A 23,922-nucleotide genomic window follows, 5' to 3' on the forward strand; every position below is an offset into this window, starting at 1 on the left:
ATTTAAGCTGAATCATTAAATAAATAGTTCACCAAAATAGGAACATTCTGTCATTATTTATTTACTATGCTCGTGTCATTATCAATCAGAATTACTTTCTCTCTTCTGTGGGCTAATGATACTTTTTCTTTTGAGTCCTTTTTGAGTAGTAATATTTCTCTACATACTACATATATATTGTGTTTCAGTAATATAATGTGCGCCATCTAGTGGAGAACAGCAATTCATGCACAGAGAAGGTCATGCAATTTATCAGCTGAATTGGGTTGACAGTGACAAAGTACCAGTGTTTATTTGGCTAACAACTAAACAAATGAAAGATGTTATGGAATTCAAGAAACAAAAACAGAAATGAACATGAAGCAAATAACAACTTTGCATATGTACGGTAGCCTATAGGCTACATCTCCAAACAAGACATTCAAAAACTGGGAAGTTTTATTATATTAAAGGTGCTCTAAGCTATGCTGGGTGACGTCACTTCTTGTTGACGTTCGAAGTATTGTCAAACAAAACAGACTAGCTCGACCCTCCCTCCTCCTCATCCCGTCCCCTCCCCCTCCCTTCTGTGGATTTAGAAAAACCAAACAGGATTTACCCACCTGTCCAGCAAAACAGAGCCACCTGAATGCCGAATTGGAAGCCCTTCTGCCCTTCAACCCCCACCCCCAAATCATTCTTGTCGGTTATTGGCTGGAACACTGTTTGTTATGTTTCGTGGCCAAGGCTGGGCCAGTTTGCTTTTCTTGCCATTTGTGGAGCCTGGGCTGTCTACAGAGGCCCCGTTTTTTTACAGGCAGGCAGGGACAGGCAGCTAGCGCATAGTGAGGAGATGTTTGCTGGATGTGTCAAAAAATGTTTTTTTGGCCTAAAAAACGTGTGACATTGCTTAGAGCACCTTTAATGTAACTATGGGCTTCTACAGGCATCTATAAAATACTTATTAATGACACAGTTCCTCAAAATTACCTTTTTTAAAAAAGTAGCCTACTCTGACATTTCCATGTGACATGGTTACCCACTTTAATGGGCCTATACCCTGGTTCTGAATGTCATTAAAAAACGTAAACACGGAACTATTTTCTTGTACTATCAGTGTTTTGGTACTCTTTGTCAGGGTTCTCAAGTCTCACGCATTGGCCGTGAGACACACGCAATTCAACCAGTTCACACGCTCACACGCCACACCGTGTATTTCTCACGCTGAAAAGGCAATGCCAACCAAGTTGTCCTGCAAGCTTTATATATAACTTTGTATACGAGGCGCAGGCAGACAAAGTGAAGTTTCCTGCCGCCAGCACTTATCTCGGCCAGATTGCGTTTGTTACTAGGCAACATAGATGCGCGAACACACGAAAGTTGACGGAACATTCTCGGCCACCGTACGTTCGTTACTAGGTAACCAACAACAACATCATGAACACACGTCGTGATGGAGAAGGTAAGTTGGAAGAAAGCTCGTCTAACATTTTTAGGCTAGAACATTTAATATATAGCCCATCGTATACATTATTATTGATGCAGTCAAAAACTCTACAACTACTTTGCTACCAGGCCAGAAGCATTGGCACAGTTTGGCTAGCTTACGTTATCTGAAACTAAGGGAAATGTTAGTGGGTATGGGAAGGAATGAAGATGTATTTCTTCATTTTATTTTAAATATTATATAATTTTATATATTATACTGTATTAATAGTCTTTCTAGTTACATTAAGGCTACATGTATTAAAGCAGAGTGCTCTGGGTAATATTTTAATTTAAATGTCTGGCATCGAGCCACAGTGCTTCAAGTGGGAGCCCCCTAACTACTCCCTGTTATCAAGGCATCAAAATGTGCAACAAACACTTACAACACAAAACACATTTCATAAGCTGGAGTGTGTACTCTTGTGTACACACACACACACACACACCTTAATACTCTAATATGTCATTTGTTCACAATGTCCCACCACACAATAAATCATTATACCATTTCAACTAGACACATTCAAAATGCAAAGAGATTTGTTTTTCCAAACTGTTTGGAGCAATTTGTTATATTTTTGTAATTTTGAAATATAACATTAAAGAGTATATTTGATGTGATGAATTGCTCTGACATTTATCAGATTTACCAATTGTTATAATTTTAATTTGTGCTGGTTAATTATGAACAATGGGTAAAATTGGGGGGCGGGGCGGGGGCGGGGCTCCATTAGGGCACCTCCCCTAACCGCATGTGATCTCACTCCAAGCTTTTGATAAAACTTGAGAACCCTGCTCTTTGTGGTGAGAAAATTGATTTACCTCGTACAAGACGCTACTACTAGTCAAGTTTTACTACTCGGTTTAGGTCAAAAACATGCACCCTTAAAATGACACATCTTTATGGAAACAGGATAAACACTCTCAAGTGTAGTATACGGTAGGCATGAGAGCATAGATTGCATGGAGAAACAGAGCATATCATACTTGGGAATGTCCAAGAAGAAAGCATACTCTATGCTTAGAGAAATAAAGTAGGCCTATACATTAACTAAGACATGTAATGATATATAAATATAAATTACATAATACAGTATATGAATATATGTGAGTACATAGTCATACAAAAACTATATGAATATAGAGTAAAATTAAATATCACATTAAAATTAAATCAAAAACCATAAGATACAGCAGTATTATCTTTGAACTTCTTGCAGAAAATTAAACAAAACAAAATCAGGTACAAATCAATCATCGACTATAAATGATATACCAATTATTTAAAGTTCCCATGAAATCAAAATTGACTTCTTTTAGTATGAATATGTTAACCTTACTGTTATTTAAGCTAGTGTGTTCCAAAACAATGACAAAATTCCTATTTAAAAGATATAAGCATTCAAAACTTACAGTCTCTCACTTCTGCCAGTATGGATCAATGATTTTGATGACATCACTCTGCACTTTCGGTCCAATCAAATGCTTTCTAGAATAAAGTGTCCCACCCCAGTCACTTGTGTAAGGGTCAGACAGGTCAATTTAGCTCAAAGGGAATTATTAATTAATTATAGGTAGGCTAATTTGAAAGAATCACTTATTACAGCCGAGCAAATGACTCATGCGGCGTTAATTTGAACGGGCCGTAACTATCAGCTCTGCAGCGAATGTAAATATCCAAACTAGTGAAAACACTATTTATTAGCAAGGTAACTTCGATCAGCAGTTTAAGACATTAAATTTGGATTATCTTGGGCAGCCAATCACGTGGTGTGTTCGTGGATGGATGGAAAGTCTTTTGAAGTTGGAAGCGGGCTTTGCAGTCGAATCGTTTAACCGAAACTTTGCGGCAGAACTTAACTTAAAACCAAGAATCTCAACGGAAAAGAAAAGAAAACTAAGTAAAGTAAGAAAAGTGAGACGAGTTGTTAGATGGCTTGAATGAAGCTGTTTAACCCATGTTCTTCTGATCTTGATTTGGGTTCTTTTGTGTGCTCGTCTGTCTGGTTACTCCGTCATGGTTTCTCCATGACTACTCAATGTATCTTCTAATGCATTCTGGAATCTTCTCCTGCATTCTGGAATCTTCTCCTGCTTTGATTTAAACTCAAATGTTTGTCCAGCCTCCAGGATGAGTTCTGACCAATTAGGCACTGTCCTTATTTGAGTTTTCCTTATCTCTCATCGTAAATCATGCCTTATCTGTGATCTCTTTACTCTCCAGCTCTAGCAGAGAGTACAGGGTACAGTTTAGACATGATTCCTATTATAAGAATACGAAACATTTTACACAGATTTAAATCAAGCCATCTTCTGAATTAAGAACGTATGATCGTACTGATAGGAAACAAGACACACTTTCAGTTATAACAATTACATGACTTGTATGTGATCTAAGCATAATAGTAACATATATAGGTCGTAGACATGATATAGAATTATGTAGTTGACCGATGTTTGATTATAAGTCAGTCAGAAATTGTTAAGGGACAAATTTATGTATTTTGATATGTAAAGTCTCAGTCTCTGTGGTTTTAAGAGATTTCAACCCTGGGGTCGTTCAGAGGTCCTTAAGAAGAAGGAGGTCTGTTTTAAATCCTTTGCCTTAAGATCAAACAACCTCTGCCGTTATCTTGGTGGATCCCGAGCTATGCCATCTCTGAAGCAATCAGTCTCTTCCAAACTATCAAACGTTGACACGTTCTTCCTTTTGCTGGGCTCATCTCTTTGAAGCTTGCATGGCCATAAAGTTCTTAGCTGAGGGTTTTCGTTGGTTAGCTCAGACCGGCTGGAGCCTGGACTTTATGGTTCTGGATTGGTGATTTGTGGTCTGAGGTGTGAGTTTTGTGTGAAATTATGCTTGAACGAATCATCTTCAAGATTAATTTGTGTTTGGTTCGCCCTCAAATCCTACACTTGTTCACACATTTACTATTCTCTACATGGTGAATGGCACATAGTGCACAATATAGGGTATAGGGAATGATTCAGACAGTGTAAATGCTTTCCATTAAGTCGAATGAAGTCATGTGTGACATGAATCGCCTCAGCGCGACACAGTCTGCTCCGGTCTAGAGACATGATCAGAGCGGATCATATGCGCGAGTCAGCGCATAGCTACCACAAAACATATTATCACCCTTTTGAATTCTGCACAGAATGCTGTATTTTAAAGCAGAGGTCTTCAATCCTGCTCCTGGAGGGCCACTGTCCTGAAGAGTTTAGTTCCAACTTGCTTCAGCACACCTGCCTTTGTATTTTCAACCTCTCCTGAAGAGCTTGATGAGCTTATTAAGGTGTGTGTGATTAGGGTTGGAACTAAACTCTGCAAGACAGTGGCCCACAGGAGCAAGATTGAAGACCTCTGTTTTAAAGCAATATGGATGAGATTAGGAGAAGAAACAGTCAGAAATTAGGGGGACCCTGCGACTTTAAGAAACTCAGCTGCTCTGGCCGAGCTGTGATATAGACTAAATGCTATTGGCTGGCTATTTTTAAAAAGGAGAGGAACTGTTCGATATGTCCCGCCCTCTCTTCCTGTTTCAGTGGAAATTAAGTCAACACATTGAATAATGCTGCACGTTTCAAGGCACTTCAGTGGGCCTTTAACAAAGTATGGATGGAAATGTTGATTAAATAAACCGATCCACATAATGAGCTTTTGAACAAACCTCATGCAATGTATTAAAGTCATCTGAGCTGATATAAACCATCTTAGTGGTGTGTCCATCTTTGCATCTGTTGTTCTCTGAAATGATCACCTGTAGCACAGATACAACAGTGCATTTCTCCTATTAGTGGTTCATTGTGGTAAAGCGCTAGTATGTGTGGTTATAAATCACCATCACGACTGACAGCAATGAATGATGAATTATAATAACACATATGGGCTGATCACGAAAAAATAATATCAGAGCTAAGAGATGAAGACAACATTGGCTACAGGTGATGACAAGGTTATATTTTTCAAGTTGCAGTATATGTCCTTACATTGGCTAAACTTAAAAAAAAATAATCTAATGTGTATGAGCACAAAAGATGATGCTAGGTGTATGAAGGATGATAATTTAGGAAATATTACTCAGTGGTGGATAAATAACTTCAGCCAGTGTCCAATCATCTCATCCCATTTCACAGTGGAAAGCAAGATAGAAAAAGAGGATTTGATAAGCCTACATGGTAAATACAAACTATTAATAAACAGAGTGTGTGAGATTTTGACCTGAACACTATTGTAAATCCAGTCCTGGTCCAGATCATTAGTGTTTGAACAACCTTTAAATAAGAACACAATTATACAGAAACATATTAATGGATATACATATCCCATTTTTGTTCTGTATATCTAGTTCATTTTATTATATATTTAAATATATTCATTTAGTATTTATATTTATTTCTGAAAATGGCCTTTTCAGTGTTGGATGTCTTTAAATCTGTCAATAAAGGAAGACAGTGTCTTGCATTTCAGAGGAATTTGACAGTTATGGAGAATCTGTGTCTAAGAATATTGTTAAATGGAAAACTTGACCCATGCCATCCCACGACTAGCAAAACTCCCCAACAAACCTCTTAGTTGAAGTAACAGTATGACGTCAGCTCTTCGTTCCTATTTCGCTTCATTTGAATGGACAACTGGTCAATGTTACTTACAAGATAAAATATATTTGAATCACTAAATAAAAAAACACTCTATTGATAAAATAACTTGATCTATTGGAATATTAAAAATTATTACCTTTTTTCAGCATACATTGAATTTATATCAATTAAATGACTGACAGCAAAGTTGGTGATGAAACGGAACAATGATGAAATCATCTACAAAAATAAATGGACAGGATGTGTAGCCCATGCAGTTTAAGTTCCGCTTTATTGACTATTTAAGGCGAACTAGTAAGAGTCTTGAATATATTCTCTCAGACACAAGCAGTGAAAGTTGAAGATCGACTGTGACAATGGAGACACAAAGGATCCTCATGAGGAGTTTGGCTGTTGTGGTTTTTGCATCTGTGATCTGGACTATAACAGGTAAAGTGCTTGAAACTGTTTGTATATTATTATATCTGATGGAACGGTGCAGAATATTGAGGTGTACCTTTTTCTTCAGTCTCAGCAGATGCTGATCAGAAGATGAAAACATGCTGTACTGTCGTCTCCAAAACAAAGTTGACTGATCCTATCATCAGTTTCAGGCTGCTGCAAAACCAAACTCTTCCATGTCTGAAGGCCGTCGTGTAAGAATCCCAGTTCTTCTCTAAAGAAAACATGTCATGATTAGAGATCAACAGCATCTGATGCTAGATTTCTGTTTTAACTTTTTCATTCTCTTTAACAGCTTTAAGACTGAACGAGGAGAGTTCTGTTCTGATTGGAGACAACGATGGGTGATGGAGGAAGTTAAGAAGCTTTTGTAAGTTAAACCCAGCAAGTGTGGTGAAACATACCTGACTTTATAACAACATAATCTTATAAAGTGTTGCATGTTAAGTATACAGTAGTATTCTTGTATCCATATTGTGTTTTTTTTTTTTTACAGCAGAGCTCAAAGAAATATGACTTCCACGCCACCACCAGCATCATCTATCAGTAAACTCACTCCTGTGGGAGGATCTTCCCAATCAACTGACAGATCATGAATCATGAATATCTAAAAGCAAACTCGTAATGAGAACACATCTACAAGTAGTTCCTTGTTTTAAACACATTTCTTCTAAAACTTAAGAGATTATGCTGTTGAATTTTGAAAATATTTAAAGTGACATTTAGTAAAATAGGTGTATGTAAATTGAATATTTAAAATGTATGTTGTCGAATACATATGTAGTTTGACAGTGAAAGTTCTTAATTTATTAAATTTATTCAGAAACTTAATAATAGTGAAACTGTTTTAGAACAAATGTGTTTAAATAAATTATTAGCTTATATATTATATTTCACATTGAAATATATTTCGCTCAATGTAATGGACTGTGTTAAGAAGGGTGACACAAGTCTGAGTGAAATTAAGACTGATTTGTATGAGAGCAAACCCGAAAATGTTTGTGTTGATTATGCAAATGAACGAGTGCAATCTGAAACTATAAATAAACTATGATCAGCAACAACTGGTTTTGCTTGTGGTTGATGTTTCTGAATGTGTGCAAGAGGTCACTGTCAGAAACGATGACACCTTTTCTCTTTAGCATCTTTATTCTTACATTAGCAGTTGGTTGATGATTATGCATGTCCTTCCTTGTGCTACTTATGTAAATGTCATCCATAATCAAATGCTAATTTGTATGGTACTCTTATTAGTGGTATCTTATGAAATTGAGTGTTGACAATGAAAAAGTCCTTTTCGATTTTTTTCCACATACTCATATATGTTAATTTAAGTCATTAACATCTTCACAGCTTAATTAAGGAAGGAAGTAAATAAGTAAACACTAAGCAGTAATAATGAAACAACACTTATTAGCATGAATAAGTTGGTATATCTTCACATATTCATATGTTCATTTAAGTCATTCAGGTTAAACTTCACATCCTAATTAAGTAAGGAAATCTGCAAGTAAGTAAACACTAAGGGGTAAGGAACAAAAGTTTTAAAAAGTGATTTTTCACTATTACAGTTTATCTTGATTGCTTAAACACTATAACCAGGCTTTTGAACTTTTTAAACCATAATGCCATTTATCAAAAAGCACACCCATTTCACTAAACTATAAACACTATTCCTGTCACAGTGTCTGGTTTGTGTTCCCTGGGTAACCACTAGAGGTCCTCTTCCCCCACGGTGTCATTCACATTAGGAAGGGGGAGGGGAAGAGAAGAAGAAGAAGAAGAAGAAGAAGAAGAAGAAGAAGAAGAAGAAGAAGAATGAAAATTCTCAGATGAAATTCAAGCCACTTGAGATGCCCATTGCTGAGTCCCAATTCGCATACTATCCGTCCTAAATAGTATGCGAAACTAGAATTAGTACGTCCCAAATCGTAGTATGTTGAAAAGAGTATTCCAAAGATACCCGGATGGTCTACTATTTCCGGTTAGAATTCGAAGTGCAGATCAATGCACACTCTAACCTATGACTCTAACCATAGACATGTATTTATTATGTATTAAGAGACAAACATTTCCAATAGACTTTGATGAGGTGTATTTTCTTGCAAGAAAAGGCCAGCCGTCGTACAGTCACACAGAGTGACACAGAGTGTGACAGTGAAGGGAGGGCATCCTTCATCCTTTATAGTCTTGACTCCCAGAATGTTATCTTTCTACCATATGTGGAACATTCTTAGACGTGTTCATCATATTGTCTCCTTGAGTGGAGGCCCTCCTGTCACATACCAACACTCTTTACCATTCCAATACAATTCCATATTAGAATAAGGTTTGTGTGTGCTCTTTTACTGTCATATGATGGTCACACACATCTTACTGTAAGTAAATATACAAAGTTTTTTAGAGGAGAGAATAAAATAAAATAAAACAGGGAAAACATTTTTGTTTTGTGTGTGTGTGTGTGTGTGTGTGTGTGTGTGTGTGTGTGTGTGTGTGTGTGTGTGTGTGTGTGTGTGTGTGTGTGTGTGTGTGTGTGTGTGTGTGTGTGTGTGTGTGTGTGTGTGTGTGTGTGTGTGTGTGTGTGTGTGTGTGTGTTTATGTTTTTCTATCCCGGTGGGGACTTCAACCTGAATGCACACAGACTCATGGGGACTCGTGTCACAGTGGGGACCTAAACTGAGGTCCCCATGGGTAAACAAGCTTATAAATCATACAGAATGAGTTTTTTTGAAAATGTAAAAATGCAGAAAGTGTTCTGTGATGGGTAGGTTTAGGGGTAGGGTTAGTGTAAGGAGATAGAATATACAGTTTGTACAGTATAAAAACCATTAAGTCTATGTGTGTGTGTGTGTGTGTGTGTGTGTGTGTGTGTGTGTGTGTGTGTGTGTGTGTGTGTGTGTGTGTGTGTGTGTGTGTGTGTGTGTGTGTGTGTGTGTGTGTGTGTGTGTGTGTGTGTGTGTGTGTGTGTGTGTGTTGTACTGTGTAGTACATGAATGAATAAAAATAAGCCAATGTATCCATTCGTTGTGTCTTTTGTGTTCTTAAAAAGGTTTGTGAGGGGGGAAACACAAGCAACATAACTTACCAGTTTTGGAAATGTTGTTTTGAATTTATTGCACCAGTGTGTAAGACTATGTTGTAGTGTGTGTGATTTTGAGGGCTTGTGTGTCCTGTCTGAGGGCAAAGTTTGGTTTTTCAGCAAGAGTGAATGGTTTTGAGTCTAGAGCTTCATTTTGACCTGAAAATAGGATGTTTGGGGAATTGGGTGAGACGTTATGGATTTGTGTTTACAGTTTTGAGAATATGAGGCATAGTTTCAAAAAATGTGTTTAAGCAATCGAGAAAAACTGTATTTTATATTAACTGCATTTTCATGGGTTTAAATACAATATTTTTGTTGTAAGAGACAATAAAACAACTTTGTCCAAAAACAAATTTGCGACAGCTGAATGTAAAATTTCTGACAAGCCAAACATGTCAGTCTCTGTAACGTAATTTAGGCCACAAAATAAACGTCATTCCATAAAATAAGCATGAACTACGCAAAAAGCATTTTGAACGTCTCCAGCACGTTTCAAAATTATTACCCAACAATCAAACATAGTTCACCCCTCACACACATTATCACATCTGTCAGAAACTTAGGCTGGCTGTCGGTTTGAATATTAGAACTAAAAACATCAACATAACACACTCATGGGCATCTAAATAAATAATTATAACCTTATGATCTGTCTGTTTTAAAATCCACATCATCTGATATCTTATAATATTGAAAACATCATAATAGTTTTCTTTTATGTTCTTTTATGTCCTATAGGAGTTGATTTTTATTCAAACTAACATATTATTATTTTTTATTTTTTTTATTTTTTTTGTTATATGACACATTATAAAATGTCTTAGAAACGTTTCATATTAAACAATACATGTGAGATGTGGTGAAAATGAGCATGTGGTTGAAAAAATCCACATAATTAAAACTGCTCATAGTTGAAGAAACACCCAGTTATAGATGACATGAATATAAAAGTACTTCTTAAACCAACAATGAATAAACGTGAACAAATCCATTGAGGTAAAGGACATCAAGTGGAGATCAACACATCAGCTTCAAGTCTGCAGAAACATAACCCCTAAACTAAACTCATTAAAGGAGCTACGTCATAATCAACACCAACTAACTGAACAACACCTGTGATCTGGACACCGAGAGCTATGGCCTGGACTTCTAGACTCATCACCGTCACTGTTCTGGTCATCCTCATTGGATGCTTCACTGGTGCACAGGGCAACTGTAAGTAACTAAACATGCAGCACACAGTCAATGATACTGTTTCTGCTGATTATGAGAAACCTTTGGAAGAACCCTTAATTTGCAGGATATCATAATGCTGTGATCATGAATTCAACTGGTTTGTCACATGGGGTCTGCAGTCTCTTACTGGTTAGAGATGCAAAGGAAGTCAATATCCTGTCTTGAACAATACCATGTAGCGACAATGGGTAGAAAGCAACCACCAACTAATCTTCTTTTTGAATATTAATTCAAATTCTCTACTTCTCGATGACTGAGGGGGGAAGATTTGTTCAGAACGTCTCATGATCATCACCGGTCTGACTAATTGAAAGAGCCCCCGGCACTAACACATAAATGGTCAATGGCTAGCTTTGTGGCCTACTATCTTACTGGTTAAGATAAAGACAGTGTCCGCACATTCCAGAGTCAAATCACCAAGACCAGAGCCATAAGTCACCCATCCCGGTGCCAGAGAGTCTGCAAAAGACCCTTTAGAAGAAGAATCGACACCAGCAGATGTTACTGAAACCCCCGACAACATTCCTGAACACTTCCTCATTAAGACCTCTGAACAAACAGAGTTCTGCCTCTTCACCAGAGAACTGATTCTTATCAATAACTATACATAAAATCATTCAAGAACAATTTTCAATGGACTCATGATCAAACAATCATGCAACTACCTAATCCTGGGTTGTTTCCACCACTTATATGTATATTTTAATAAGATAATATGTTTTGATCCCATTTAATTCAGGTAATAGTTATTATATTAACTATTAGAAGGAGTGAATGAATGAAAGTGTGTACTGTTTCATATCAATGCTATCTTACGAACACAACTAGCAAGATGGCTTGAATGATATCGGTGTAATATGTTTTGATCTTCTTTTAATTAGAAATCATGTCTAAACTGTGGCCCCTGTTCTCTCTGTTAGTAAGGAGAGCACAGATAAGCATGATTTACGATCAGAACTGAAAAGAACGTCACCTCCTAAATTCAGCCAGTGTCTAATTGGCCAGAACTCATCCTGGAGGTTGGACAAACTTTTAGTTTAAAACCTTAGACCCAAAAACAAATTGCTCTCTCTCGAAGCTCTCTCTCGCTGCTCTCTCTCGCTCTCTCTCTCGCTGCTCTCGAAGCTCTCTCTCTCTCTATAGGAACCATGTAAACGCGCAAACGAAATAACCCAAATCAAGATCTGAAGAACATGGGTTAAATAGCTTCATTCAAGCCATCATCATCTACTCTCAATTTCCTTTCTTTTCTTAGTTTCATTTCTTTTCCGTTGTGAGTGTCGGTTCTAAGTTAAGTTTTGCGACAAGATTTCGAGCCACGTTTCTTCTGCAAAACCAGCTTCAAACAAAGACTTTCATTCCGCCAGCACACCACGTGACTGACCCCGTGATCCAGACATCAGGCACTAGGAGACCGAACGGACCGGGAAAACCCCTTTCACGCAACAAAAAGGGAATCCCCAAAAGCAAATACGCAAGTACCTCCATGCAGGCTAAAATCTTAACTGGTGTATTTATATAACTTTAATAACCTGCCTAAAACGATAGAAGGGTTAAATTAATGATTGATGGTTTGTTCAGGTCATGTCTAGTGTATATGGAATCGTGAGATTTCATCCTTTCACTCTTAAACCCACTCTTTCCTCACTCTATCCCTTTCTGCAACGCGTATGAATGTGTATGTGTGTGTGTGCGTGTGTTTGTGTTAGATATTAGCTTTATGTGTTAGCAGTCTATATAATCAATAAAGTATTGTTTATATTTAAAAGAGATTACTCGTGTGTGCTTATCAGATTTATTGTCTTGAACTTCGATTTAAGTTACCTATGCTGTTACCCTTAATTTACTTCGTAATGTATTGTTAGCTGGGGATTAATTCTTTCTTGACCAGGAAGATATTATATTTCCTAGAGTTAATACTTGTTTATGCTTTCTGTTCATTGGATGAACTGATAAAATGATCATACTATTGATTCTGCTACAGTAAATTCTGAAGATAATTAAAAATAATTAAAATATTAATTATTGGTCATATTCCGTTATGAATAATAATTAATAATATTTATACGTGGGCGTATAAACGCTACATTTAATTGGTGGAGAATGCGGGCAGTTTAACCTAAATTGTAAGCATATACGAAGTAATTATATTTTCATAGTATGCGGAGGAGAGATCCGGACCTCCGAGTCTGTGTGTATGACGTATGCAGCGAGCGCCGCGCGCCCTGTTTGAATGAATGTGAATACACAGAGAGAGCTGTTACTCTAGTCTAGGCTGCCTGCCTATTTTTATTTTATTTTAAACTGCAGTAAAATAACCCAAGATATAAGATCTCACACAATGATAAGGTAAGGATTGAGCGTGTCCCTCAATTTCTGAAATACTTATAGCTTAAGACGTCTGCGTGTTCCAGAGTCTTTCAAATAGCTATAACGTTATGTGTGTTTGTATCAGTCAGAGAGCTGAATGAAATTAAAACTGCAGTAATTAAAATAACCATGTAAAGGACGGATGAGCGTGTTCCTCGTCTAACGTTCCTTATTTATCTGATTGTCACTCAGTGCGTGTTCCACTGCAAGGACGAATATTCTCCTCACAGATTAACTTAGTCTTTATTTCTCAGGTTGTCCGTGCGTGTCCCACGGCAATCCCCGTGATAAACTATAAGCTTATCTGTGTCAGTTCAATTAATTCTCGCGTAAACACTGCGTATGTCCGAGTGTAGTTGAATAGGAATTATTTAAAGTTGTGTTCAAGTAAAGCTTGACGTTGAAACTTAACCAACAGTTACAGTTAGGAACCCTGTTGTTTTTGTGTGCTCAGATAACATTGCACAGAGACGATCCGCCGAGATCGCTATTGTTCCATCTATTACAGCGCAAAGCTGCCCTTTAAAGTTAATCTCACTCTTAAACAACTGAGTGAAGCCCCACGTCATAAAAACTACGAGTGGTGTCCTTTATTTGTATTTTTGAAATGCGCCGACATTTCACGTAATATGATCGACGTGCATATTCTTTGAACATTGTTGAAATGTGCCGACATTTCATGTAACATGCATTACTGTTTACAAACTGCAATTCACATGTTTGCCCACTAGCGTTGTTTTGTCGCCATAGTTACAATCGTGACACGGAAGTCTTAACCAACGCTTCCGGGGGAACTCTGACCCTCGCATGATCAGAGCCACAGCAAAGCCCTGACCACAGTGTAAACAAACCCTTTGGTGGCTAAGCTAGCTGCTAACCCTTGGCTAAGCTAACCTAACCTAGGCAGTTGTTTACAGTGAGGCCTATATGCTAAAGCCTTAAGCATTATTTACGTTTGTCATTTGTATTAACATCAGTGGTTAAATACAGTGTCTGTTTGAACAACGTTAAAGTGATTTAACCATTTAAACACCTTGATTTTTACACCTGTTGGTCTTTTCTTCTTTCTTATTTTACCTGTCTAATATTTTAATTACCCATATTTTCCGTGAAAAGGAAATTTCGTTTGCAATTATTAATTTCGTTTACCTGCATTTTACTTGAAAAAGAAAATACTGGTTTATGATTATTAATTGTCAAATTCTAATTTGATTTAAAAAAGGAAATTAAAATTGAAAATCTATTTTTCTAAACAAGTAATTTCTAATGATTTATAGATTTATTTTTAATAAATCTAATTTCATAATTTTCATAATTTCTAAATTACTCTTTTAGATTTAATCACTTAAGGTGAATACGTTTTGAACTTTGAAAGTTAAGTAAACTTATTCAACCCACATTTCCCTATTTCAAATATTGTTAGACTCCTACTTGCTCATTTATTGTTATTGCGTTGTAACCTCCTTCTCAAGTTGTGGTTATAAACTTAACCATTCTATTTTACCCATTTACCTCTTTTTGTCGCTGTGGAGCGACACACCTGAGCCTCAATAGGAGACATTGGTATCTCACTACAAGTTTCAAATAGATCAGAGATAACCCTCTCTTTACAAAGCTTTATTTTTGAATGTTTAGTTGGTTGGCAACTATCAATTCTATACTTGTAGTTCGACAAAGGCTCCAGAGCCATTTGTGGATCCAATCTCCTTCCCTCCTTTCCTTCTTACATCCTTCCTGTTCTGTCCTGATTTCCCATCCTTCACATTTGTAGGAAACAAACCTGGAAGAACCATCAATCGAGTCTAAAGAAAGAGAAAGATAATTTTTCCAAAGAAAACAATTATTAGGTATTTGATTTGTAATCAAACCCTCTCTTGTTCTCCATACTCTCTCTGTCTTTGTAAACGCAATTTACAATTTAACATCTTATCCAAGATCAATTAACAGAGACCAGTGTTGAGCAACCGTCGCCTTCATAGCATCCCAGCTGTAAGCGGTCCAACTGACGGTGTGTGGTGTCAATCCTGTAAAACTCGGAAAAAGGTATCAGCATTATTATTGTATTATTTTTCCTTGTAAACATAAGCAATAATATTGTTTACCTTTCTGGAAACAGATTATCACCGATAGGAAGCATTTACGAGAAAAATAATATTTCTCCTACTTAAGAATTTTCTTTCTTGTTTTATTGAAATTGGTTTTAACCTCTCTCTCTTTTTCCCCTTTACTCAGTTGAGTGACACATCACGAGTTTAAACCAGCTTTTCAAAAAAAAAAAAAATTCCTTTCAATTGAGATTTGTTTTAACCTTTTTCTCTCTTTCCCTCACTTAGTTGAGTGACAAAGTTTCCACATCACTAACCTACCTGTCTACACTGAGACCAACACTTAGACATTACAACACTTCACTATTGTTGTACAGTCACTGAAACGACACTTAGCTGTTCAACCACATATAGGCTTACACCCCACACAGATCTGTGTCAGTCTCTTCACCCCAGCGTGCCAACATGTCGTGGACAACAAACCCCACTGACGTGGACGCCTGGCTCGGAGGCATTGCAGACTGCCTCACACCAAAGACATTTGAACTGTTATTATTTTTAATAATAATCATAACGCTGAGAAGATTCCTGACACATGATTCAAGCCAGAATCAGAACCACAACCACGCGGAACTAACCAAGATTATCTGTTCCCTAAGCAATGCCTTCACAGCCCAGCTGACACTAAGCGACAAGCACATCACCCACCTTCAGGAGGAGCTGACACGTGCCCAGAGCCGCATAGACAAGCTGGAAGTGAAAGTCCAGGACGACTTCAAGCTTCAGACCACTGAGTTCCTGAGAGAGCTGATGCACACTCAACTCTGCACTGACCAGCTCAAAGTGAAAGCTCAAGTCGAACTCGAAGTGCCCGACAAAGTGAAGCAAGAAACAAAGAAGCAAGTTTACAAGCTCCAAGAAGCCCTTGCAGTCACTGAACGTGACAAACAAGAATTAAAGACTGTCCAGAAGCACCTGGTAAACCAACTCCAGTCTGCTGAACACCAGCTAGAGAAAGCTAAAGCTGACATTAAAGTCAAGAACTCTAAGATCATTGCTCTGAAAGACCACCTGGAAAGGTGCAGTGCTGAAATCGACCATCTGACCCAACAGCGAGATGACGTCAACGACGAGCTCTACACGGTCAGAGATGAACTCCAGCACATTTTCAAACAGAAACCAGAGCCAAGAAGGGAGAGACCTCCCTCAGCATCACCACTGCTGAGCAGAACAGAGTCCTCCATCCAAGAACTGGCATACAGTGAAAGAAGTGAATGGCCACAACCCGAAAGGTCACCAGCCTTCACCACAGAACTGTTCACTGCCAACAAACAAAGAGAGCTCATTCAGGCAGACTCCAAAGCTGCACAGGGGATGACCTGTAAAGATCTCAACCAGCTGGTTAAGAGTATCACTCAGTTCAACCTGAACTCCACGGAGGGCCCAGACATCCAGGCCCACATCCGAGATATCAACTTCCACCTAGAGGTGAGACCACATGTGACTGACAGAGACAGGTTTTACATCCTCAGATCGACATCCACTCCAAAGGTACGAAGCTTCCTAGACCGACAACCTGCTCATGTCAAGTCAAACTACCAGCTGCTATGTGAGACACTGATTAAAGAATTCACAGGCCCAGAGTCGGAACATGGTGTGTTAATCGCTTTGGAAACTAAACAAGGTCGGCAAGAGACTCCTCAAGCCTACTACCACCGTTTTCGACAAGCCTTCTTTGGTGCACATAACTCACCTGAACATGAAGAGGATGTGAATTTCAAAAACCTCTTCCTGAGAAATCTGCACCCCGGATTGAGTTATTATCTTGGTCTCGAGGCCTGCGCAGACACAATGACAATTCAACAGCTGCGTGACCTGACACACAAGGCCCACATCAAACAGAAGATGTCCTCAAAGAAAGGTTTGAAAACATCCACAATTTCAAACTCCTTCAGCCAAGACACAAGCCTTGCACTGGAAGACAACCAGTGGCAATGACAACACCACAGTTCTTCGTAAGAAGCACAGAGAACGTGACTCCCATGCCGATGACAGCTACCACACCAACCGCATGGAAAAGACATGGAACCACTAATGAGGCAACGGGAAGTGTTCCTAGAACGCAGGCTGAACACGGATGACCAACAAGATGAGTCAAATTTGCTATGACTAGCGATGGAACGGAAGACCCACGACTCATCTGATACACCTTCATAATGAAGATGACAACCACTTGTTCTACAACAACACAGAACAAAGTGGTCTCTCACAGTCAACCACTGACAAACACCCAGAGGTACCAGAAAACACCATCCTGGTTACCCATCACTCATAAAGAAACCACCAAACGAGCTCCAACTCAAGAACCATGTGTGTGCTACAGCAACAACAGTAAGCACAGAAGATCAGAAAGGCTGTCACAACCAGAAGGCATCATCGGAGGAATGCAACAACGGAGACCAAGTTTCGCACTACAGCTTCACGCATCCATGCCAAACTACCTCCCCATGTCTGCCAGAGAACTTCCTGCCTTACTGGTTTGACCCCCAGCAGATCACAGAAGATCCTTTCTCCAAGGCAAAGAGGCAACAAGCTCATCAAAGCTAAGCCATCAAGCAAAGGGGGGAGCAAAACAGACTGAAACAGATCTGACCATACATACATACATACATACATGCATGCATACATGCATACACTACACAACACCCCTAACATACTCACTAACATATAGAAGTTAACCACCTCTACCGTGCAAAACACGCAACAAACATGTTTTCTCCCACAGGTAAAAACTAACTTCAGAAACTAGCTTAACAACGTAGCTACACTTACCATAGGAAACATGGTAACTACCCATCCAACAAGTACACCTGAGAACACCTCTCATTACATCGTGATACCTGACACCTTAGCTGCGCAACAGTAGTTATAAGTCATACCAGGAACACTCAACTGCTTTGTTTTGTTTTACCTCCTCCTTCCTTTCCTTCTTCTTTTATTAGGTAAAATGCCTGTCCACCCTATAAGGGTCAAGGTCGCAATAATAGGATTGACACACCACGCCTAATATTTGTAAGTCACCTTAAAACGAATGTGAGCCAGAGAACTCCCTGCATCATTCGTATCACAAATTGAAAGGTAAATTGGTCCAAACCTAGAACAATTTAGAAGAGAATAAAACAAACAAATCAAATTTAATCACAAAATTGATTAATCACCGTCCCAAACCGAACTAGGATAACGGTCCTAAGATTGAACTAAACTTTATTCAACGTGATTAACTACATTGAGAGAGTGAACCTGTTTATGCCTAGGTAATCTAATGTCCTGCACCAGTAAAGTGACCAGTCATGGAGGTGTTGTCTTGTTGTTTGCTGTGTGTGTTTGCTTCCTCTACCCATTTCTCCAGCGTTCACCGATGTCTTCTACTCAACACATCGTCGAACGGAGGGGGGATATGTAGCGACAATGGGTAGAAAGCAACCACCAACTAATCTTCTTTTTGAATATTAATTCAAATTCTCTACTTCTCGATGACTGAGGGGGGAAGATTTGTTCAGAACGTCTCATGATCATCACCGGTCTGACTAATTGAAAGAGCCCCCGGCACTAACACATAAATGGTCAATGGCTAGCTTTGTGGCCTACTATCTTACTGGTTAAGATAAAGACAGTGTCCGCACATTCCAGAGTCAAATCACCAAGACCAGAGCCATAAGTCACCCATCCCGGTGCCAGAGAGTCTGCAAAAGACCCTTTAGAAGAAGAATCGACACCAGCAGATGTTACTGAAACCCCCGACAACATTCCTGAACACTTCCTCATTAAGACCTCTGAACAAACAGAGTTCTGCCTCTTCACCAGAGAACTGATTCTTATCAATAACTATACATAAAATCATTCAAGAACAATTTTCAATGGACTCATGATCAAACAATCATGCAACTACCTAATCCTGGGTTGTTTCCACCACTTATATGTATATTTTAATAAGATAATATGTTTTGATCCCATTTAATTCAGGTAATAGTTATTATATTAACTATTAGAAGGAGTGAATGAATGAAAGTGTGTACTGTTTCATATCAATGCTATCTTACGAACACAACTAGCAAGATGGCTTGAATGATATCGGTGTAATATGTTTTGATCTTCTTTTAATTAGAAATCATGTCTAAACTGTGGCCCCTGTTCTCTCTGTTAGTAAGGAGAGCACAGATAAGCATGATTTACGATCAGAACTGAAAAGAACGTCACCTCCTAAATTCAGCCAGTGTCTAATTGGCCAGAACTCATCCTGGAGGTTGGACAAACTTTTAGTTTAAAACCTTAGACCCAAAAACAAATTGCTCTCTCTCGAAGCTCTCTCTCGCTGCTCTCTCTCGCTCTCTCTCTCGCTGCTCTCGAAGCTCTCTCTCTCTCTATAGGAACCATGTAAACGCGCAAACGAAATAACCCAAATCAAGATCTGAAGAACATGGGTTAAATAGCTTCATTCAAGCCATCATCATCTACTCTCAATTTCCTTTCTTTTCTTAGTTTCATTTCTTTTCCGTTGTGAGTGTCGGTTCTAAGTTAAGTTTTGCGACAAGATTTCGAGCCACGTTTCTTCTGCAAAACCAGCTTCAAACAAAGACTTTCATTCCGCCAGCACACCACGTGACTGACCCCGTGATCCAGACATCAGGCACTAGGAGACCGAACGGACCGGGAAAACCCCTTTCACGCAACAAAAAGGGAATCCCCAAAAGCAAATACGCAAGTACCTCCATGCAGGCTAAAATCTTAACTGGTGTATTTATATAACTTTAATAACCTGCCTAAAACGATAGAAGGGTTAAATTAATGATTGATGGTTTGTTCAGGTCATGTCTAGTGTATATGGAATCGTGAGATTTCATCCTTTCACTCTTAAACCCACTCTTTCCTCACTCTATCCCTTTCTGCAACGCGTATGAATGTGTATGTGTGTGTGTGCGTGTGTTTGTGTTAGATATTAGCTTTATGTGTTAGCAGTCTATATAATCAATAAAGTATTGTTTATATTTAAAAGAGATTACTCGTGTGTGCTTATCAGATTTATTGTCTTGAACTTCGATTTAAGTTACCTATGCTGTTACCCTTAATTTACTTCGTAATGTATTGTTAGCTGGGGATTAATTCTTTCTTGACCAGGAAGATATTATATTTCCTAGAGTTAATACTTGTTTATGCTTTCTGTTCATTGGATGAACTGATAAAATGATCATACTATTGATTCTGCTACAGTAAATTCTGAAGATAATTAAAAATAATTAAAATATTAATTATTGGTCATATTCCGTTATGAATAATAATTAATAATATTTATACGTGGGCGTATAAACGCTACAACCATATAAAAGGATATGAGTCTAGATAGCACCTTCAAAACAGAATCTACGTCTTCCTCATCTGGTTTTGTGAATATTTTGAGCAAACATCATGCATCTCTGCTGGAAATTAGCTCTGATGATGATGGTTCTTGTGTGTTACTGAGCAGCAAGTACATTTTTTTATCATTGGACTTGTATTTTTATAAGAGCCTTTGGTATTGATTATTATGGATCTGCTGATTTTAATGAACTTTTTTTATTTTTATACTCAGATTTTGCATTTATGATCCATTTAATTTACATCAACCTGTTTTCATAATCCAAAGGCATATCCACCAAAAAATGAAAATTATGTCATCAATTACTCATCCTCATGTTGTTGACTGTCTTATGTGGAAGACAAAAGAAGATATTTTTAAAGAGAGTTAGAAGCTAAGCAGTTTCTGTTCCCTTTGACTTCCATTGTATGGACAAAAAATACAACAGAAGTCAATGGGAAATTTTTCAAAATATTGTTTTGTTCAGCAGAAGAAAACATCAGGGTGAGTAAATTATGACAGAATTTTCATTTTTTGGTGGACTATCTCTTTAATGATGGTGAATTAGGGCTGGGCGATATGGAGCAAAAAATATATCTCGATATATTTTGCTATATCTCGATATACGATATATATCTCGATATCTTTACAGGAAAAATAACCCCCCAAAAACTACTGCAAAAAAAAATATGCCAAATACCACAAAGTCTTTTTTTTATTGACGTGCAAATAGGTAGGCTGTTCATGTAGGAACAAAGTGCTTCTGCGACATTTAAAAAAAAAAAAATCCCTGTATACAAAAATAATAATTTAACTGTAAAATAAAGGAAGAAATAATACATATTGCACTATTTTTAATAAACCTGTATAGAAATATCATTACTAATTTTGGCAAAAAAAAAAAAAGACATATATCCCCCAAAAACTGCACAACTGTAGAGTAAAACATTAATTAAAAAAAAAGTGATAAAAATGCATCTAAAAATTGACATGATTGTCACAAAATCACACTGTCTGGGGCCTCTGGGGAACTCAGAACAACTGCTAGCATAAAGTTTAAGGTAAAAATAACTGCCATTAAATTACAGTATCTTACTACTATACAATTAGATAAACTGTTCATTCATTACATCACTTTACCTCTGTCTTTATCCACCTTTATCCTCTTCTCTTCTTTTTGGCACTGTATAGCAGAATAGGTAACTTAGGCTAATGCTAATTTATAATGTGTCATGTAAATTCAGCCATCCGTCACAATCAGGAAACTTTCACCGCGTCTAGACCTTGCGCGAGCTGCCAGGCCCGTTTCTACAGGGGAGCATGTTAAGTGTGAGTGCGCCCTCAAACAAAAGCAATGCGGCGAGAGGCGACGCTACACAAAAAATTACCAACAACAACTGATCGCGCGCGCGCTGTTTCTGACGCACTTCAAGCACTCGCTGGGCGGGGAAAAATGTATGTGCCTGACCGGACTCGGGGCACTTGGTTGAATGAGACAACACGCGAGGGGAGGGGGAACAAAAGCAAGGAGGCGGAGGAGGGCGGGGGCGAGCGCGAGCACAGCACAGAGAAGGCAAACAAGCAAATTGCCGAAATCAGAATTAAATATAAACAATATATCGATATATACGATATGTCAAAATCCATATCGAGTTTAAAAAATATCTCGATATATCGTAAATATCGAGATATCGCCCACCCCTATGGTGAATCCATTACTATAGATTGTGTTGAGCTATAGCACAGTTTGTTTTCTTTGATGGAGCCCTTATCAAGATCAAGATCGTCTTGTTTTCACACATACTGTATACAGTACGCACAGCACAAGTGCTTTGGAGATTTCAATCTCTGTCTCTCTTTCAGATCGTCGGCCCACTAGAGTTGGAGTGACTTGCTGTAAGGAAGTGTCGAAGGGAAGAATCCCTCCTGAAGTTAAACTGATTGGATACAGGCATCAGAATGCTCTGAGTCCGTGTGTGGATGCTATAGTGTAAGCTCTCTCTACACACATTTCACAGTTTTATATGCCTGATATTGTGTTCATTTCAGTGGTACTGTATATCTGTCCTGCAGATTCTACACAGAGAAAGACAAGTACTGCTCTGATCCAACAGCGCGCTGGATTCAATTCAGACTGAAAGGTACAGCCCTAAATTAATATGACATCTTAATATGATGCTTATGTATTGATAAAAAAAAATACTTATAACGTGATCATCTTTCCTCCAGGTCTGAAGGAGATTGAGGACTGAGCCAATGGAGGCCTAAAGATGCTGCAAATCTATCTATATCAATCCATCTATATATATAAAAAAAGAGAATATATATTATGTAAGTTTATTTAATCAATTTAGCTTATGTGTATGTTAAAAGATGTTTCACTTAATTGCTTTGTTTTATCTGCTTTAAAATTAAAATGCACTTTTGAAAAAAAAAAAAATTAAACTGCTTATTCTTTCACACACACATCCAGCCTTTTCTCTGTAACAGTTTGGACTGTATTTAATTATATTTAAGCTGAATCATTAAATAAATAGTTCACCAAAATAGGAACATTCTGTCATTCTTTACTCATCCTCGTGTCATTACAAATCAGAATTACTTTCTCTCTTCTGTGAGTAATGATACTTTTTCTTTTTATCTAAGTCATTTTTGAGTTTGAAAGTTTCAGTCTCCATTGACTGTAACTGAATGGGCAAAAAACAGATCAGCACTGATAGTTTGTCAAGTGTGACAGTGAAGGGAGGGTATCCTTTCTCCTTTATAGTCTTGACTCCCAGAATGTTATCTTTCTAGGCCAATGATGGTATTTTCAACTATACGTGGAACATTCTTAGACTTATTCATCATATTGTATCCTTGAGTAGAGGCCCTCCTGTCACGTACTAACACTCTTTACCATTCCAATACAATTCCACATTTTGACCTGAAAATAGGATGTTTGGGGAATTGGGTGAGACGTTATAGATTTGTGTTTACATTTTTGAGAATACGAGGCATAGTTTCAAGAAATGTGTTTAAGCAATCGAGAAAAACTGTAATGATATATAAATATACATTAAATAATACAGTATATGAATATATGTGAGTACATAGTCATACAAAAACTATTTAAATTTGAATATAAGAGTAAAATAAAAGATTAGCCTACATTAAAATTAAATGGAAAACCATCAGAGACAGCATAATAATACATTTTTGATTAAAACTCCTTGCAGAAGTTAAACTTTGATTAAAACTCCCGGCCGTGAAGCTAGGTATTGATATTAACTGTGACAAAAAGAGAA

The 23,922-nt window shown here is 37.8% G+C and overlaps 2 protein-coding genes across 3 annotated transcripts; both read left to right on the forward strand.

Annotated features, from left to right (window-relative positions):
* Positions 1-5,872: 5,872 nt before the first annotated feature.
* LOC311283619 (uncharacterized protein) lies at positions 5,873-7,569 on the forward strand. Of its 2 annotated transcripts, none has more exons than XM_084398140.1 (4): positions 5,873-6,498; positions 6,578-6,704; positions 6,806-6,880; positions 7,010-7,542. In XM_084398140.1, the coding sequence occupies exons 1-4, from the start codon at positions 6,426-6,428 to the stop codon at positions 7,104-7,106; spliced, it is 372 nt and encodes a 123-aa protein (XP_084254266.1). In that variant the 5' UTR covers positions 5,873-6,425; the 3' UTR covers positions 7,107-7,542. The 2 variants fall into 2 exon arrangements, with proteins under 2 accessions (XP_084254266.1, XP_084254265.1); XM_084398139.1 differs by having other exon boundaries at positions 5,878-6,498; positions 7,007-7,569.
* Positions 7,570-10,675: 3,106 nt separating this feature from the next.
* Positions 10,676-23,152, forward strand: LOC311283628 (uncharacterized protein). Its single transcript, XM_084398153.1, has 4 exons — positions 10,676-10,807; positions 22,499-22,625; positions 22,709-22,776; positions 22,865-23,152. Exons 1-4 carry the CDS (start codon positions 10,729-10,731, stop codon positions 22,885-22,887), a joined length of 297 nt encoding a protein of 98 aa, XP_084254279.1. The 5' UTR covers positions 10,676-10,728; the 3' UTR covers positions 22,888-23,152.
* The last annotated feature ends 770 nt before the right edge of the window (positions 23,153-23,922 follow it).

The sequence above is a fragment of the Rutilus rutilus genome, assembly GCF_951802725.1.
Source record: "Rutilus rutilus genome assembly, chromosome: 24".
Taxonomy (NCBI): domain Eukaryota; kingdom Metazoa; phylum Chordata; class Actinopteri; order Cypriniformes; family Leuciscidae; genus Rutilus; species Rutilus rutilus.

Excerpts from the sequence above, each read along its gene's own strand:
- LOC311283619 (XM_084398139.1), top strand. The coding sequence starts at position 6,426 with ATGGAGACACAAAGGATCCTCATGAGGAGTTTGGCTGTTGTGGTTTTT. Across the intron at positions 6,705-6,805 it reads CCATGTCTGAAGGCCGTCGT|CTTTAAGACTGAACGAGGAG; the intron begins GTAAGAATCCCA and ends TCTCTTTAACAG. Across the intron at positions 6,881-7,006 it reads GAGGAAGTTAAGAAGCTTTT|CAGAGCTCAAAGAAATATGA; the intron begins GTAAGTTAAACC and ends TTTTTTTTACAG.
- LOC311283628 (XM_084398153.1), top strand. The coding sequence starts at position 10,729 with ATGGCCTGGACTTCTAGACTCATCACCGTCACTGTTCTGGTCATCCTC. Across the intron at positions 22,626-22,708 it reads CCGTGTGTGGATGCTATAGT|ATTCTACACAGAGAAAGACA; the intron begins GTAAGCTCTCTC and ends TCTGTCCTGCAG. Across the intron at positions 22,777-22,864 it reads GATTCAATTCAGACTGAAAG|GTCTGAAGGAGATTGAGGAC; the intron begins GTACAGCCCTAA and ends TCTTTCCTCCAG.